The sequence below is a fragment of the Apium graveolens genome, chromosome 7 (genome assembly GCF_009905375.1).
Source record: "Apium graveolens cultivar Ventura chromosome 7, ASM990537v1, whole genome shotgun sequence".
In the NCBI taxonomy this organism is placed as follows: Eukaryota; Viridiplantae; Streptophyta; class Magnoliopsida; order Apiales; family Apiaceae; genus Apium; species Apium graveolens.
Genome location: NC_133653.1, coordinates 103,379,038 through 103,397,971, shown reverse-complemented (window position 1 = coordinate 103,397,971; position 18,934 = coordinate 103,379,038). Strand labels below are relative to the sequence as shown.

General features: G+C 37.0%; 1 protein-coding gene across 1 annotated transcript; it reads left to right on the top strand.

Annotated features, from left to right (window-relative positions):
- The first annotated feature begins 491 nt into the window (after positions 1-491).
- Positions 492-6,438, top strand: LOC141672902 (DNA replication licensing factor MCM6). The gene is made up of 18 exons (XM_074479598.1): positions 492-613; positions 689-841; positions 948-1,073; positions 1,199-1,361; positions 1,463-1,656; positions 1,760-1,952; positions 2,056-2,133; positions 2,841-3,070; positions 3,158-3,272; positions 3,926-4,000; positions 4,113-4,253; positions 4,395-4,598; positions 4,684-4,845; positions 4,924-4,979; positions 5,080-5,207; positions 5,304-5,429; positions 5,574-5,704; positions 5,831-6,438. Exons 1-18 carry the CDS (start codon positions 534-536, stop codon positions 5,966-5,968), a joined length of 2,493 nt encoding a protein of 830 aa, XP_074335699.1. The 5' UTR covers positions 492-533; the 3' UTR covers positions 5,969-6,438.
- Positions 6,439-18,934: the final 12,496 nt, after the last annotated feature.

Sequence of the window (18,934 nt, the reverse complement as noted above, 5' to 3'; positions counted from 1 at the left end):
TTTTTAACTTGCAAATTTTGAAAAAAAAACAAGTAAAAGTTTTGGCTAATTAACAATTCATTTAAACTTACATATCACATGTAACTCTCTATGGAGATTATTTTTTCAGAGGACAATAAAAAAATAAAATTTTGTTCACCTCTTTTTTCGGACATCATTTTTTTATCTTTTCTCTTTCGTCCAATTATTTTTAAATATATCATTCTTAATTAAATTATTTTTTTAATAATAAGTCGCAAAATAAGACACAAAAATATTATTTTAAATTAGTAAAACAATTTTTTTATTACCGTAACATTATTGAATTTGCTCTATTCTTCAGAGATGGTTGTGTAACCGGCCCAGTAACTATCCCACAAGCCCAATCCACTTTACCGGCACAAAAAATCAGCCCACGAAATTTAGCGGGAACCCGGTTCTCCACACCCACATAATTTGGCGCCAAAAATGTAGCAGTACATAAACACATGTCAACACTAAAATCACAAAAACACACTCGATTAGCAGCAGCAAAGAAGAAGAAAGTTGAAGAAATGGATTCATTCGGCGGCGGATACTACGTTGATGAGAAAGCGGCCCGTGTCGAAAACATCTTCCTTGAATTTCTCAAAAGGTACTACATTTTGTGCCCTAATTTCACCCCTCTTTTTCTAAAATTGAATCTTGATTTGTGTTTATCTTTGTATAGTTTTCGATTGAATCCTGATTCTCGAGAACCCCATTACGAGTCGGAGATCGAGGCGATGAAACCCAATGAATCAAACACCATGTTCATTGATTTTTCCCATGTTATGCGCTTTAATGATGTGCTTCAAAAGGCTATTTCTGATGAGTTCTTGAGGTATTTTCTTGAAATGCCCTTTTTTAAAATTTGATGGTTTTGTTGATTTTGTGTTTGTGGATTTAAATTTGTGGATTTGGGTTGGTGGGGTTGTGAAAAATTGTAGATTTGAGGCTTCTTTGAAGAGTGCTTGCAAGCGATTTGTGATGGAACAGAAACCCACTTTTATTACGGATGATAACCCGAATAAGGATATCAATGTTGCTTTTTATAATCTACCCATGCTGAAGAGGTAATTTTTTTAGTCTTGTTGAATTTTAGAGCTTTGTACATATATTTGAATTGTTATATATGTTATTTGGATGAGGGTCGTGATAGGGAGATTGTGTTTGTGTTGTTGGGTTGATTGAATTGCAGATTGAGGGAATTAAGTACTTCTGAAATTGGGAAATTGGTAGCGGTGAGGGGGGTGGTGACTCGGACTAGTGAGGTTAGGCCAGAGCTTTTACAGGGAACTTTTAAGTGTTTGGAGTGCGCGACTATTATGAAGAATGTTGAGCAGCAGTTCAAGTACACTGAGGTTTGTTGTTAGTTGGTGAATTTGTGATTTACTAGATGGTTTTGTGTATATGAAGGATAAATAACTGTACTTGTGATCTTTATGTTTAATTGTGGTAACAGCCTGCCATCTGCTTGAATCCTATGTGCTCAAAGAGTAAAAGCTTTGCACTGCTTCGACAAGACAGCAAATTTGCAGATTGGCAAAGAGTTCGAATGCAGGAAACGTCAAAAGAAATACCCGCAGGCTCCCTTCCCAGAACATTGGATGTCATCCTTCGCCATGATATTGTTGAACAGGCCAGGGCTGGTGACACGTAGGATATTCTTTCCATGATGATATTTTTGTTTATAAGGGGTTCTTTACTTTTTGGAATATTAAAAATCATTCTTTTTTACATTTTGCTAATTCAATCACAGGGTCATATTTACTGGCACTGTAGTCGTGATACCAGACATAATGGCATTGGCCTCTCCCGGGGAACGAGCTGAGACACGCCGAGAAGCTTCTCAAAAGAAGAATCCTGGAGGGCAAGAAGGTGTCAAAGGCCTCAGAGCCTTGGGAGTCAGAGATCTCTGTTACCGACTTGCTTTCATTGCAAATTCTGTACAGGTTAGTGTTTATTTGTTTTGTTCCCTGCTTCCCTGTCACTTGTCTACTTCTAGAAAGTTTTAGATAACTTTTATCTGTTTTTAAATATTGGTTCTTTATCCAGATATGCGATGACAGAAAGGACTCTGACATCAGAAATAAAAAGAGAGATGCTGAAGATGATGACAGTCAGGAGTTCACGGTTCATTCTCATCACTTCTTTTTAACTTTCCCATTTCAATGTGATAATGTGATTGGTTAGGTGCAACATCAAGTCTACCTTCCACATCATCAAAGCTACATTATACAGTAATTTTGAACAAGTATTCATCTATATCATTTAGAGAATGAGATTGAGTCTGCAATGTTAAACGTATATGAAAAGTTTAATGGAACCTCATATCCAATGAAGCATGAAAGATTTAATGGAACCTAATATGCAAAGATCAACTCTCCTCCTAGTACCTCCCACTTGTTAGCAATTTCATCTACTACTAACCTCAGCTATCAATTTACATAGCAATCGTATGTTTTTTAAACAAACATCTTTCTAGAAGTAGAAATAAATTTTTCATATCAGTGTGGAGCTATGTGATACGAAACGAAAGGCAGTTTCCTCCTTTAAAAAACTGTAACTGCATCTTCTTGATTCAAGGCTGACCTCAAAGAGAATCAAAAATTCTTTCCTGTTTAGAGTGAATTTTTTCTAGACTTGTCAAAATTCATTTGATCCTTTGAACTTTTTACACCAATAATTCATTCAATGTCCATACTAGCTGAGATCATGGTTTCATTCTTGATCCGTCGTGTTATCTTACATTTATATTACTTTTGTTTATTTCCTTACCCCTCATTTTATCTTATATTATGCTCTGAAGCTGATGTGGCATGTTTATCATGATTTTGTAGACAGAAGAGCTAAATGAAGTCCAACAGATGAGAAACACCCCCGACTTCTTCAATAAACTGGTTGACAGCATTGCCCCAACTATATTTGGCCATCAAGATATCAAGAGAGCAATATTGCTTATGCTTCTGGGTGGTGTCCATAAGTTTACTCACGAAGGAATTAACTTGAGAGGAGATATTAATGTCTGTATTGTTGGAGATCCTAGCTGTGCTAAGTCTCAGTTTCTTAAGTAAGCCTGACTTTTGTATTATACAATTTATTGGCTCTCTCCATCTAAACCAAAATAATAGTATATTTCTTGTCTTCTCACTTACAGGTATACTACAACTTTAGTTGCCCGATCTGTGTATACATCTGGAAAATCCTCGTCTGCTGCTGGATTGACCGCAACGGTTGCTAAAGAGCCAGAAACTGGAGAGTTCTGTATCGAGGTATATAGATTTACGAATCACATAGGACATGAGGGTATCAACTACTCAATTTCATCTAGTTGGTTCAGACCACTAAAATAATGGCTGTCAATTCCACTACATTACTTTTGGGTGCCTTGTCTTTTAGAATAAAACTAAACTAGATGCCCCAGATAAAACTGATCCCTTTTACCTTCTTGATTATTATATTACTACAGTTGGTGGTTTTTGGTGATAGTTCGTTACTTTACCTTCTTAATTACAATGTTACCACAGGTGGTGTGTGGCTTTAGCTTATTTCATGTTATATTGTGCCTAGTTTCCAAGTCAAAAATGCATGATTCCAAGTGTTTGAATTTAGTTCCCATTAGACGAAAGTCACTAACATGGAATGATGATTACGAAGCAGATGTAAAGTTTGACATCTTCCTTGCTCTTGCACATGTAGAAAACTTATAATCTTAAATTTACGAGATTATTATTATTAACAATGAATACCTTTAAGATTACCAAGTTAATGATCTTACAATCACCCACAGTAGGATTTACTGTTTGGAGTGTAATACGATGTCAGGACAGTTCATTTCAATAAATCAAATTTCTTTCCGGAGATTGGAATTTTATGTGTCATTGATCATATATGTTTCCGTATAATTTAATTTTGATTGTTACAGGCTGGAGCACTGATGCTGGCTGATAATGGGGTTTGTTGCATTGATGAATTTGATAAGATGGATGTTAGAGATCAGGTAACTAAATATATAAGTAAACCTTTTTCGATTATTTGTAATTCCTTATTCAATATCCGCTCAGCTTGCATGTACACATAGCACAATCTATAATGTGGAAATTGATGTATAGGTTGCAATTCATGAAGCAATGGAACAGCAAACGATAAGCATAACAAAAGCAGGTATACAAGCAACCTTAAATGCACGAACGTCCATTTTGGCTGCAGCCAATCCTACTGGAGGGCGCTATGACAAGTCTAAACCACTAAAGGTTAGAATCAGCTATTGTATCATGCATAATTAGGGTGACATTTAGAATATACTTAGGCACCGTGCATTTTTCAAACTATTTATCATTTTATCTTAATGGATCTTGTGTGCTGTTTGTTAAAGTTCTATCACTTTTATACAGTACAATGTAGCTCTTCCTCCGGCTATCCTGTCAAGGTTTGATCTTGTGTACGTCATGATCGATGACCCTGATGATCAAACAGATTACCACATTGCTCACCACATTGTTAGAGTTCATCAAAAGCGCGAGGCAGCAATTTCTCCAACGTTCTCTACTGCACAACTGAAACGTTACATTGCTTATGCCAAGACCCTCAAACCAAAAGTAAGTATTCTAGCAAACCTCATATTTTTTAAAGATGTGTGAACTAAGTCTTATTTAGTATCACTAACAATTTCCAATCACTCAGCTTAGTGCAGAAGCCAGACAGTTGTTGGTGGAATCCTATGTTACTTTACGCAGAGGTGATACAGCTCCTGGCAGTAGAGTTGCATACAGAATGACTGTTAGACAGCTGGAGGCATTGGTCAGACTCTCAGAAGCTATAGCTCGAAGCCATCTGGAAGTTCAGGTGATTCAAGTCATATATTTAAAAATTGACACTGGCTTAAAGAAATTTAGTCTTAACTTAAGTGTGATTAATTTATAGGTGGCTACTCGTCATGTGCGTCTTGCAGTGAGGCTACTAAAAACATCAATAATCAGGCAAGCAACAATCAGATCTAAAGTAGTTGGTTATCTGTTGCATGTAGAATTAATCCTGATAATACTATATATGTATTGGGTGCCGTCCATATTCTTACAGTGTGGAGTCGAGTGAAATTGATCTATCTGAGTTTCAAGATGGAGATTTTGAAGTTGAAGGTGCTGACCCTGCAGAAGCTGAAGCTCGTGAAAGTGGCGCTGACCCTGAATCAACTTCTAACAATGCAGGTTAGACGATATCACCACTAGTAGTTATATGTATGTTTATTTTTTGGGCCGTTTTAAGTTGGTGAACACATTGTAATGAGATTGCATGTCATGCAGAAAATGGCGATGATGCTACAGGACAGCAGAGAAAAAAACTTGTGATAACTGATGAATATTTCCAGAGGGTCACCCAAGCCCTTGTCATGTGTCTTAGACAGCATGAGGAGACTGTAACGCAAGAAGGTAAAGATTGACCTTAATTCCGATGCAATTTATGTCTCATCCTGAGGCATCTAGTACTCATGACAATTTGAAGTATAAGATAGCTCTTAGATGCCAATAACTTTCATTCTAAGCCACTAACTTGTCATTATTCCGTATTTGTAGGGTCTGTACTAGCTGGAATGAGGCAGAGGGAACTGATACAGTGGTATGTAGATCAGCAGAACGAGAAAAACAACTACAGTTCCGTGGAAGAAGCAGCAGCTGAAATTTCTAAAATCAAAGCTATCATAGAGGTAAGAATATACCAGGACCTATATAGCATATATATACATAAACAGATAGATACAGGCATACAGCTATAGTTCATTTGCATCTAAAATCTTGACCTGATATCAATCTCAATGGTGCTTTATGTGCAGAGTTTGGTACGGAGGGAGGGCCATTTGATAGTTCTGGATGATGGTAGACAAGCAGCAGAAGAGGGTGATAATGCTAGGCAGACTTCATCTAGAAATGACAGAATTCTTGCAGTGGCACCTAATTATGTCATAGATTGATTAGATGCTTCTTCCAACATTGGAATATTATATCTGTGGAAAATGCATATCCTCGTGCTTTCACAAATGAATGATGGTAACCTAATGAACCAATCCACTGGCCGAGGCTCAGTACTCCTACATTCAAAATACTGTAGGGCAGGCTGTTATCGCTACAACTATAAGGTTTGCGAACAGCTCACCTTTTTCGGAGTGGAACATGTGATGTTCAATTCCAGAGCAGGACATACCATGTTAACTTCCGAGTGGACAAACTATGTTTAATTTATATATTCGATTGACATTACTTTTATTGTTGTTATCGAAGAGATATGGAGTCATGAAGAATGGTTCTAAGGAGACACTGTTTGATTGCTATATTATTATCTACTGTATCTGTATGGGCGCATTATTATCAAGTCTTTTTGTTCATTTTGGTTGAAAGTTATATGTTCATTTTTCTGAAATATAAGTTGGGGGCTTGGTGCTTATTTGCAATAGCTTCAGCTAGATCACCTTGAATCTTTTGTGGTGCACCTGCACCCCCGAGTCCAAAATGCTTGGGCTCAATTTTATTATCATATAGGCATCCTTTGTTTCGTTGTAACTGGGTATGTAACTTGAGATTTCTTGGAAATAAAATAAAACTTGTGTTTGGTTTAAAAATTTAAAAATTAAAGAGTGTATTTTATGCTTCCCATGTCTTTCAAGTTCCCCCAAAACACGGTAACTAAGTTACGCCCTCTAGGCGTGGTCACTTTATATTCGCAGTTTCTCAATCACTCCGATAAAATTGGGTGCTAACTATTGTGTGTATTGCTGTCAATTCTCTATCACTTCTTTTATATATTTTTACCTAGAATTATCTTTTCTTTGAGCCTTCCTAAACACAGCTGAATCGACGGTTTGAAGAAGCAATCTCTCTAGCTATTAACATGTATCTGAAAGTAATTGATCAGAATTAATATAAGTATATCATATCATTTTGCAATTGTCATTTCATTCATTTTTCGTCGGTTCTTTGTACTAAAACTTTATCACTTCCACTTTATGTTTCTTGAATGTAGTACAGACAATAATTCACTATCAAATTGTGAAGATTTATATTTGGATTTTATTTTCTTCTAGTTTCTTTGTGGCTGGTCATCAGAAATGGCTAGAATGTCATTATCTAAGAAGAAACAAATTGTTGCAATGTGTGTTACAATATATAATGAGATGATTAAAATGATTACAGGGATTTTAATTGAAATTATGTATAGTTATGTTCAGTTAAATTTTAAAATACCCAGACCAATTAATTTTCTTTTTGATGACTCCATTGAAAATAAACTTCAAGCAAGATTTTTGAACATTAAATCACTTATTCAAATTAGTGACCAGATGTGTATAAATAATATTAGAATAGACAGAAGGTGCTTTGACAATTTGTGCGGGATGCTTAGAGATATTGGAGGGTTAAAAAGCAATCGGAATATGGATACAAGTGAAATTGACGCTTTGTTTCTATACATACTTGCGCATATTAAAAAAACTGAACAATTCAAGTTTTCTTTAGAAGAAGTGCGGAAACGGTATCACGTCACTTTACTTGCATTCTTCATGTTGTCCTTAATGCTACAATCATCTTCTTAAGAAGGTAGAACCAATCACTGAAAATTGCACGGATGCAAATTGGAGGAGTTTCAAGGTAAATAATTGTTATTAGGATACTTTTACTCACTACAAGAAACTGCTCTTTCAGCGACTGACTATTAGCGACCGAAAATTGTCGCAAAAGCCTATCGGCGACCGACCGGCGTCGCCAACTTTTGTCGCACAAAAACTGGTAGCTAATTTGCCTTTCTGCTTCAGCGACCAACACTATAGCGACGGCATTTAGCGACCGACGCCGTAGCAAATCCATGTCAGCACTAATTTAATACAACCTGACGTGGAGTCGACTAAATCAGCGACGACAAACTATCACTGTTGGCTACGGCTTTTAGCGACAGTACGTCGTCGACAACATCTGCGACCAACATCTGCTAAGTCTTTCTGTCGCTAAAAAAACAACAACCATGTTAGCGACATAATTTGGGTCGCCATTGTTTGCGACGATATCAGCGACCGACACTATAGGTTTTAGCGACTAATTTTTGCTACCGTTTTCGGTCGCTACTTTAGGCGACTACTATTCCCTACCAAATTTAGTCACAAAATGTAGTATTTTTCGACAGTCTATAGCTACTGAAAGTCGTCGATAATGATTGTTACAAACCTTTAGCTACCATTTTCGGTTGCTAATGGTGAGCTGAATTTCAACAAAACATTTGCAACAGAAATTGGTCGCTAAAAATCATTTCTATAATTTAAATATTTTCCTGTTTCACGAATTTTCAACCTGTTTTGCAATAAAACAACAAGTTTACCTTGGCAAAACATATTAATAACACGAATCCAGATATCCAAACTAGTTTAATAAAAAATTCAAATACTTTTACACCATCTTGGAAAAATGAAAAAAATAAACTAAAGTTCAAGTATCAGCCAACGAAAGTACAGTTCAAGCAAGTTCGAGTACAAAATAAACGTAAATGCAACTGAAACAAACTAAGAAGATCCACCAAACTCATTTTCATGATCATCCTGATGTGCTCCCTGTATATAACAAAACAATAAATAAATATTACATTACAGGATATCCATTGCGTATACCAAACTTACTCAGCCACTCATGCAAGAACATAAAAATAGAAATTCAAGTAGCTTCAATAAATAAATTACCTCAGAGTCGTCACCCTGCTGTGATGCATTCACCTCTGCCACTACACGCGCCAGCTCCTCGGGATCCAAAGCTCTCAAATGGGCTCCTAGTACACGAAGAAGCTAAGGATCTCGACATATAGCCCTCACACAGTCAGCATGAGTATGAGCAGATGGCTAGCTAGACGACTGTGAAAACTGTGTGCTGAATGAGGAGCCACTGATGGATGGGCATCGTTGATAAGTGAAATTTATATCCATTTAGAACGCTTTTTATCGGCTTAAGTTGATGTTTTGGACTCAAGTATTTGGTAGTTTTGATGTGTTTTGTGTTTAGTTGTTTCAGGGCACTAGTTAGGAGGTGGAAAAGAGTTTTACAATGATTTTATGCTAATAAGAGGTCAGGAATGGAGTTGCGGAAGATCACACAAAGAATGGAGTGACAAAACAAGAAACTGCAGAAAATTCCATAGAGCAGGCGCGCCCGCCACTACCAGATAAATGGTCTTTACCAACATCCAAAAATGGTGTTGGCACAAAAAATGTTGCCTTATGTGACAAAAATTCGTATAAGAAGATATATGGCAACATCGTATTAGAATACTGGAATGCATGTTGCCTTAGTAAAGCTCTGCTCCAGTCAATCACGCCGCTCTCTTTCCCCTCCGCCTCATTCAATTTTGTCGTAGCTTCAGCCCGTTCATTCTCTTTGTCACAGCCTGGCTCCTCTCCGCTCTCTTTTCGTAGCTTCATTCATCTAATTAAAGGCATGTTTCCTAATTAAAGGCACATTATAGTCATTAACTACCGGGTTTTATAATCTTTAATTTTTAGGGGTTTTAATATGTTAATTTCTTGAGGTTTTACAAACCCTAATTTTTGGGATTTCATAATCCCTAAGTTAAAGGTATTGGTGTAACTTTTGGGGATTTGAATGCATATGTGTATATAAAATCTTGACCATATTTTTATCCACCTTTTGGGGTGAATGGTGTTTACATATTTTGCTTTGATTGATTACGCCTTTTCATGAAGCTGATGATACAGAAGCTGATGAACTGGAAGAGAACTTTTTTAAGTTCAAAAATAATATATTTGTGCTAATGGTAACACTCTGTTAATCTCTAGAATTTCTTGGTAATAATCTTATGATTTGAGCATTCACAAATTATATTAGTTTTATTGATTTATTTGTTTATCTGATTGATTTAGTTATGATGATGACACTAGTTGTGATGATAACAAAAAGGCACTGTAACTATTTGTGGTGTTTGTAATTTAACAATGCATTAATTTTTGATTTAATGGTGATTGGCTGGGAGAGCAGCTAAAATGAAAAAATATAATAGAGTGTAAATGAATCACTAGGTCCTATTTGCTCTACGAGTAAGGCTTCTAATTGAACCTTTGTCATTATCCAAGATTGGCAGGGTGCATTTAATCATTTCATAGTGGTACCATTTATTTTAGCTTTAGAAATATAGTATGTATGCAGTTTCTTCTTGTAGAATCTCATTTAAGTATATTAATCTAGTTGGTTTGTTCTTTTTTAGTTTCTATATGTTTTAAAGTCCGATAGTCGTATATTATCTTGGTTTTCTTGCAACTAGCATTCTTAATGGAGTTAGGCTCTTAGTCTAGAAGTACTGTAACTAACCGGTAACCTTGTCGGCTAAATAAACGGATATAATTTATAATTTATAATTTATAATCATATATGTTGACACTTTAAAATGAAAAAAATACAAAATATTATGAAGATCCATCTTGTTTCTTAATGTAACTAACATGCCAATGTAAGCTTTTGGATTTTGGAAGAGGGCAGTAAATTCTTTTGTATGCGTATAGATAGTCCTGATTTTCTTTAGATTTTTTCATCTTAGGTAAGAATTTCATGTTTATTTATTCTTTCATTACTCCTATATATATATATTTTATATTTTTCAACTCTCTTTGAATTGACATATACTTTTACCTGCTATATATAACTCCAATCCAGATACTTCTTTTCTTCAACTTCTTCCTACAAGTGGGCCATATCATGTTTCATGTCAAGTTAAGATTTCTCCTTTCCAGGTCTTTTACACATCTTGGTATTTTTCAATTTTGGTTAAACTGTATGAAATTCTAGGCTTCTAGCCATATATTAGTTTATATGTTTGTTCATGATTTTATTTGTTTTTTGAAATCTATTTGGTTTGTGTAACACATGCAATTAAAACTTATATATACTTTCTCAGAACCTTTTTGGTTTCATGATACTTTGTAATTGCCTGGTGCTGGTATTTTCATTTCTTGACCACATATTTTTATTCATTATATATTGTTTATACCATAAGAGGACGTTAATGTCTGAGCATTATTAACAGTAAATGGTTCTCTGCAGCTTTGTACCATGGATTCCTGTTTCGCTATTTTGAGTTTAATCTACTTTTATTATTAACTTCTTAAATGTTTGCAGAGACCAAAAGAATGGTCTGATTAAATGATCCTAAGTTTCAATGCAATAAGGTTCTTGACTTCTTCTGTTTGCGTCTAATATGAAATATTCAAACTGTCTCTAATCTGTTAGTTATAAGCATTTGCGTCCTGGTCTAGGCAATTTGAAAAATCTCAGCATATTGTATGTATGCATCCACTTTACATACTAAAATACCAGATTGATGTTTTATGTCGGTCTAGTTATCTCCCATTTTCGTTTAAACTGTCTTATGTCCTACTAAGTGTAAGCCACATATCCTATTATCATGAACAATGGGTCATTATTTCTAAAACCTTGTGTTGTGCAATATAATCCTATAGCCATTTCAACAAAAATCATCTTACAGGTTCATTATCAAAAGAACTTTTCAACACAGACATGGTACTTATACACATGTAAGTTGAGACATAATTGAGGATCATTATTTTGTTATTTTGTAAAATTATCACAATAATGCTTCTTGTTTATGATCGCACAATGACAGGCTGTTTGATTGAAACTAATTAAGTGTCGCAAGAGGTAAATTTTATAGTCTTCTATGTTCTTTTTCCCCTTTTTTAGTGAGTCCAACTCTCCCAGAATTAGAAGTTAAATTTTCAGGTAATAGGAAGCATGAAGGTATTTGATGACTGAAGATGCAGACAATTTTTATTTGGTCATGGAATATCTTAATAGAGGTCATTTTTTAGGTTCTTTTTTTTTCATCATCTAAATTAATTTTTGATCCTCGTGGCCCTGTTTTAACATCTACTGGAACATAATAGATAGTTGTTAAAGTTATTTTCTTGACTTGTTAAATGTAATTAAGGTAGGTTACTTTGGTGAAACTTTCAAGACCATCGTTGAGCCACAACATAAGGAATTTTGTAATTGGTTGGTTGATGGTAAATACTAATTTTTGTAAAATTAGAGATTTGATTGTTAATAATATCATAGTTATAATAACGAAAATGATGATTATCATTCTTTTGGTAATTTTGTTTAATTAGTCCTTTAATTTGAAGATTTTTGTGTGAATTAATATTTTGGTTTGGGTTTTGGGAAGGGCTGCTTTTGAGAAAGAGATTGAAGAAATGTCGTAAACTCGTTTAGGTGGTGATCGATCTTCTTACAGAACTTTATTGCCCTTTTTAGCAGTTGAAGATCAATTGTAAAAGCTAGTTTATGAAGCATGTAATTTTATTTAAGTAGAAAGTTTAGATCGGAGTAGTTGGAATTGATATGTCATGAAAGTTTATGTTGGTATGACTTAAAATTTCTTTATTAAGGATTTATCTTGAAAGTTCTTTAAATTGGTTGAATTGTAAATGGCTTGTGTATTGTCTGGATTAATTTAATTAATTTTATATGGCCTGTGTATTTTATGGATTAATTGTATACAAGCTGCTCAAAAAATTGCCACTAAAGATGTTGCCTTAGCATGATAAGGTGTTGGGAGAAATTAATTAACCAGTATTTCTATAACATGATAAGGTGTTGGCAAAAATGAAAAACGTTATTCTGCCGGTGTTGCTATATGTTATGGATTAAAAACTAGGGTATATTAATTGTTGTATTACTACTAGGGTTCGTGAGTTTCGAGGCTCGATTTGACTGCTCTTGTGTCTCGTGACTCGGTATGCCTTAACAAGATGCCTATGTACCTTGCTGATTGCCAAGGATCAAGTCAAAAAACGTAATTCTGATTGGTGGGGGTGAGACCCCTTATATAGGTGTTGGGAGTCCTTGAATTGGACTAGATCTAGGAGACTTAGTGGGTAAGTCTCAGAATTAGAATGGAATTTGGGGTCCTAGGAAGTAGGAACTGATTCCTTATCCTATTAGGTCCCTTGGAGGCTAATCTACAAGGATTTATATCCTCATCAGGACTCATCTTAACAACTGATTTCTCCCTTATTTAATTAATTATGAAATTAATTAATATACAGGGTTTTGGGCCCCTTTCTGACGGTCTTAGCTGTCAGCCCAATTATGGTATAATTAATGTGATTTTAATTACGCAATCATGGTTTATTTTATTCCCTATCATTTTCCCCCAACTTCTGGGAGATCGTAGAAGACCTCGCAGAAGTTAAGTTCACTCGTTCCCTTATAGGGTATCATTTTTGCGCAAAATGTGGAGCGACCTACACATTTACAACGATTTGCCTGGGGTATCTTGGAATTTTTCTATCACTTTTTCTTTACCTTTATTCCTATTATTTAGGGATTATAAGGTATTTTCCCCTTAATTTCTGGATTTTATAGGAATTTTTTTCTAATTTTCAGAACACACCCATAATTTTTAGGAATTTTTCCTTAATTCTGGGATTTCTTCCTTAATTTTTAGGAATTTTCCCTTATTTTTAGGAGTTTTCCCTTAATTCTGGAATTTTTCTTATTTTTCAGGAATTTTCCCTTAATTCTGGGATTTTTTTCCTTAATTTTCAGGATTTTTCCCTTAATTCTGGGATTTTTCCATATTTTTCAGGAATTTTCAAGTAATTTACAGGATTTTCCAGAAAATATTCATAATTTATGGAATTTTCCAAGGTATTTCATATTTTTCCTGAAAATATTTTTAATTTTCCTGAAAAAATATATATACATATATATTTTTGTATATAAATTCGACCAGGAATCCTTTTCGGCCAGGATCCTGGTCGAATTAACCTCCATTTTTTTCTGGTCGAAATTCGGTCAGGATTTTCACTGTTCTTGACTGAATTAAACCTTGTTCTAACCCTGATCGACAGTTATTTTGATCAAAAATTTTCAACCAGGATTCCTGACCTCTTTCAGCCAGGATTTTGTCCTTGGTCTCGAATTCTGACCGAATAAACCCCACCTTTCTCTTGGTCGTGGTATATTTCGACTAGAACTCTTCGATCAGGAATCCTGATCGAATTTCGGTCAGGATTCTGAGTTGATGTAATGTTTCTGACCGAATAATGGGCCTTAATTTCCTAATCGTGGTGTTATTCGATCTGGAATGTTCGACAAAAAACTTGTCCAGAATTTTGTTCGAAGTTTAATATCAACTTTTAATTTATTTATATGTTTTATTGCGGACTTGGGCCTTATTGGGCCTTCATTCTTTTGGGTCCTTTGTTTTCATTCTTTTGGGCCCTTTGCTGGGCTTTCCAATTTTTTTTTATCTTGGGCCCATAGCTTGGGTTGGGCCTTTGTTTTCAAAACCAAATTCCAGAACTTTCTGGAATTCTGAAGCATCTTCCATATCTATCAATTTAGTTTCCAGATTTTTCTATATTTTTCCAGAATTCCCTCAAATACATATATTTTAGATCATTTTTTTTCCAAAAATCCTCTAGACTCTTCTAGATCCTTATGATTTGGGCCCAATTGGGCTTTTTTAGGCCCAATAGCTGGCTGGGGAGTCTATATAAGAGTGGAAGGGGAGTGTGATATCACTCACACTTCTCATTTTACAATCCCTCACCTCTCAAACACTCCTCTCCTCTCAAACACTGCTCTTTTCTGGCAATCCTCCAACCTTTTCTGGCCTTCTTCCTCTCCTTTCAGGGTTTCAAGTTCTTCTTTTCTATCAATGGCAGACAAGAGTTCTGAGAGCGGCTAAGATCGCTTCTGCTTCAAAACGAGGTAATGATATCAAAATCCGCTCTTATTATATGTCATTGCTAGACATGATTAACACTAGGGGGGATGAATACCCGTCCAATGCTCATCTAGATTCATTCGATTATTGTAACACATGGCACAATATAGATTTTGATAAAATGAACGCACTTTATATTGTTTGTCCCCCTCTTAGGCTAGTTCGCGCTGATGGTGGTGATCGTACTTGCCACTGGAAGCCCGATACCCTATTCATTTATACAGACGCCCTTAATGCTGGGCTCAGGTATCCTTTCCATGATTTCATTCATGTCCTACTAGCAGACTTACAAATTAATCCCTGTTAGCTTTCTCCTAATGCTTGGAGAAATATTCTTTGTTTCATGGTCTCTTGTCTTAGGGGAGGTTTCCCTTTGTCAGTAGCAGTCTTTAGGAAAATCTTTCAGTGTTATAATAGTTCTCAAAACACTTGTGGGTGGGTCTATATTAGACAAAGGCCCAAATGTAAACATATATTTAACAGTGCTTCCATTCCCGAAAATAACCAACACTGGAGGAGTAATTTTGTCGGGCTAAGGTGGGAGAATGGGGACTGGGGCACCCTCTTCAGATCTTCCTTTGGGAAGGTCAGCGATGGTAGCCTCAAATCCATTCACCTAACCCCCGAGGAGACTATCATCTATAACGAGCTCATTCGGGATGATGGTGCCACTCCCAGCTGGACTCTATTAGAGGAGTTTTCCCTTATCCAAGTGGGGCTCTCCTCAGTTTCTGCACAAGATATTTTTCTTCCTTTCTTGTTTTTACTTTCTTTCATGCATTATTGATACCACTTATTTTTGTTTCTCTTTTATCTTTGCAGCTGCTAAGGAAATCAAAGAGGATAACATGCCTGTCGTTGAAGAAACTACGAGGATGAAGAAGGCTCAGCTCGCAGGATTGGACACACGGGGAAAGGCTTTGGAGCCTAGCTTCTTAAGGAAGCACAAAGAGCCTATGGTGGAGGCTTCTTCTAGGGGAACTGAAGCCCCAAATGTCCCTGTTTCTGTTGTTGCTCCCACTTTCGTTGCCACTGGTGCCTTCCAGCCTCTTTGGGGGTTCCGTCATGGGGATACTGTGGTTGGATCCACGAAACATGCATGGGATTGGTCCTACCACGGTGTGACCCTTAAGGACTTTACTGACATTGTGGCTGGCCCGGACTTGGAGAGGATAAAGCTCATGAGTGCTCAGTCCTTGGCTTCGGTATGATCCTTTATTAAAATCCTACTTCTTTTTTTATATACTCGTAGCATTCGCTTGCCTTACATCTTTGTTTATTATTTCGTTTCAGTCTAATGCTTACTTCCAAGCTGTTGTGAGGCAAGCTGAATCGTGGAAGAAGGCCTCAGATAACGCTGATAATGCTCTTCGGAGGCAGCAGAGGAAGTACACTTCTTTGGAGAGGAAGTTGAAGCGTAAGGAGGAGGAGCTTGGAAAATCAAATGCCGAGCTGGTCGTGCTGAGGGCTGAGAAGGACAGGGCGATCGATAATTATTTGGACTCAGGGGAGTTCACTCAGTCTATGAGGGTGAGGGACGACTCGGTGTTCCCTGGGTTTTTTAGGACTGGCCTGTCCTGATATTAACCCAGCGGACTATGTGTGCCCTGACGACGAGGCTTTACTACAGAGTTTTCGCACTCAAGTGGTTGTTTCGGATCGTACTCCTCAGGACCCACTTCTTCCTCCTCCCTGGTCATCTTCTCGGCCTTCAGCGGATGATCATAGCTCTTCTTCCTCCGAGACCACTGAACATCCAGCGAGAGTGGCGGAGATGATGATATGGACGCCGAGGGGACCCCCGCTCCTTAGAGTTTTATTAGCCATGCGTGGCTTATTTATCTTATTTTGTTCTTGATAATCTTATTTATCGAACTTTGTATTGCTTATTCGGATCTAGCTTATTTATCAAACTTTATGCTTTTATCTCATACACTTATTTTACGTGTCATGTCATAAGGATTTTAAATACATTTTGGAAACTTTATAAATTTCATAAAACTTTTGGGACTCATCCCTTACCCAAGTCATAATAAACTCCAAACTAGAAAAAGTAGCCTTATAAAACTTAAAACATGAAATCCTAAGCAAATAAAGCTTCAAGGTGCTTTTGAACCTACTTGTCATCTTGACAAGTGAGAATCGTGTGCAACCATTTTACACATAGTAAATCTTCAGGTTCTGCGCGTGCCAGGTTCTTGGGACTTCAAAACCATCCATAGTCTCCAGTTTGTAGGTTCCTCTTCCTTGAACACTTTTGACCTTGTATGGCCCTTCCCAATTTGGGAAAAGTTTTCCCTTCTGCCCAACATCGGAAGCTTCCACCTTCCTCAGAACCAAGTCACCCTGCTTGAAGAACCTTTCTTTCACCCTTAGGTTGTAGTAGAATGAAGCCTTTTTCTGATATTCCACTATCTTCGCATGTGCCTCATCTCGTACTTTATCAATTAGATCCAAGGCTAATCTTTGGCCCTCCTCATTTTCCTCAGCATTAAAAGCTTGGATCCTAGGAGACGAATGAGATATCTCCACAGGAACAAGCACTTCTGCCCCATATGCTAACATGAAGGGAGTCGCTCCAGTCGTGACTCTACAAGTAGTTCTATAAGCCCATAGTATTGGGAGTATTCCATTCACCCAGTTATTCCTTGATTTCTCGATTCTCTTCTTCAGTCCATCCAGGATTATTCGATTCGCCATTCAGCTTGCCCATTGGGTTGCGGGTGAGCTACGGAGGTAAACCGCAACTCAATCTTATTTTTCTCGCAATACTTCTTGAAATTCCTCATTGTTGAATTATGTTCCATTGTCGGTAACCAGGATACGGGGAATTCCACATCGGCACACGATATTTTCCTACAGGAATTGTGCAACCTGCTTAGTTGTGATCTTGGCTAAAGGTTTAGCTTCAATCCACTTAGTAAAATAATCAATAGCTACAATCTGGAACTTCCTTTGTGTCGTGGGCATGGGGAAAGGCCCAATTATATCCATTCCCCACATGGAAAAGGGAATGGGAGAGTTGATGGAAGTCAACATCTCGGGGGGTTGTCGAATAACCGGTGCATGTTTCTGACAACGATCACATTTCTTCACATATTCTTTGGCATCGACCATCATCTCTGGCCAATAAAAGCGTAAACGGGTTATCTTATGAGCCAGTGCTTTGCCCCCCAGGTGTTGCCCACAGATACCTTCATGTACTTCTTCAAGAGCCAAGCGTGCCTCATCGGGCCTGAGACATCTTAAGTAAGAAACCACATAAGATCTTTTGTACAAAATCCCATCGATCAAGGAGTATCTCAGTGCTCGAACAGCCAACTTTCGTGCTTCAGTCACATCATTTGGCAGCCAACCAGTTTGAATATGGGCCTTAATGGGATCTATCCATGACGTCCCCAGCCCTATAGGAGCTACAAGCTTAACATCAATGCGCCGTGTTTTCAAAACGTAGAAGTTTACACTTCCTGAACTTTCCTCTATCTCTAATGAAGCAAACTTTGACAATGTATCCGCCTTCGCATTTTACTCCCTTGGGATGTGCTCAACATGGCATTCATCGAATTGAGTCATCGCAACCCTTACTAGGCGGACATACTTAACCATTGTATCATCCCTTGCCTCAAACTCTCCCTTGACTTGGGATATGACCAACTTCGAGTCTCCACAATCTTTTAAATTCTTGACTCTCACTATCCCTGTTAGGCCGAGGCCAGCTATCAGAGCTTCATATTCTGCTTCATTATTTGTAGTTGGGAAGACTAGCTGCATAGCATATTTAATCAAGAACCTATCGGGGCTTTGTAAAACTAGCCCTGCTCCACTTGAGTTTGTTTTTGATGCTCCATCAAAATAGAGAACCCAATATTCCTTATCCTCAACGCCCTTTTCTTTGTCTCTTTTATCACCTTCTGTGTTTTGAGGTATAGTATCTTCCTGCCCCCCGACTTCTTGGTTGGGTATGGTATATTCCACCACGAAGTCAGCCAATGCTTGGGCTTTTATTGTTGTTCATGGCTTGTACTTGATGTCAAATTCTCCCAATTCTATTTCCCACTTAATCAGCCTCCCACTAGCTTTGGGACTATGAATAATATTTCTCAAGGTCTGATTTGTTAGCACTTCAATTTTATGAGTCTGGAAA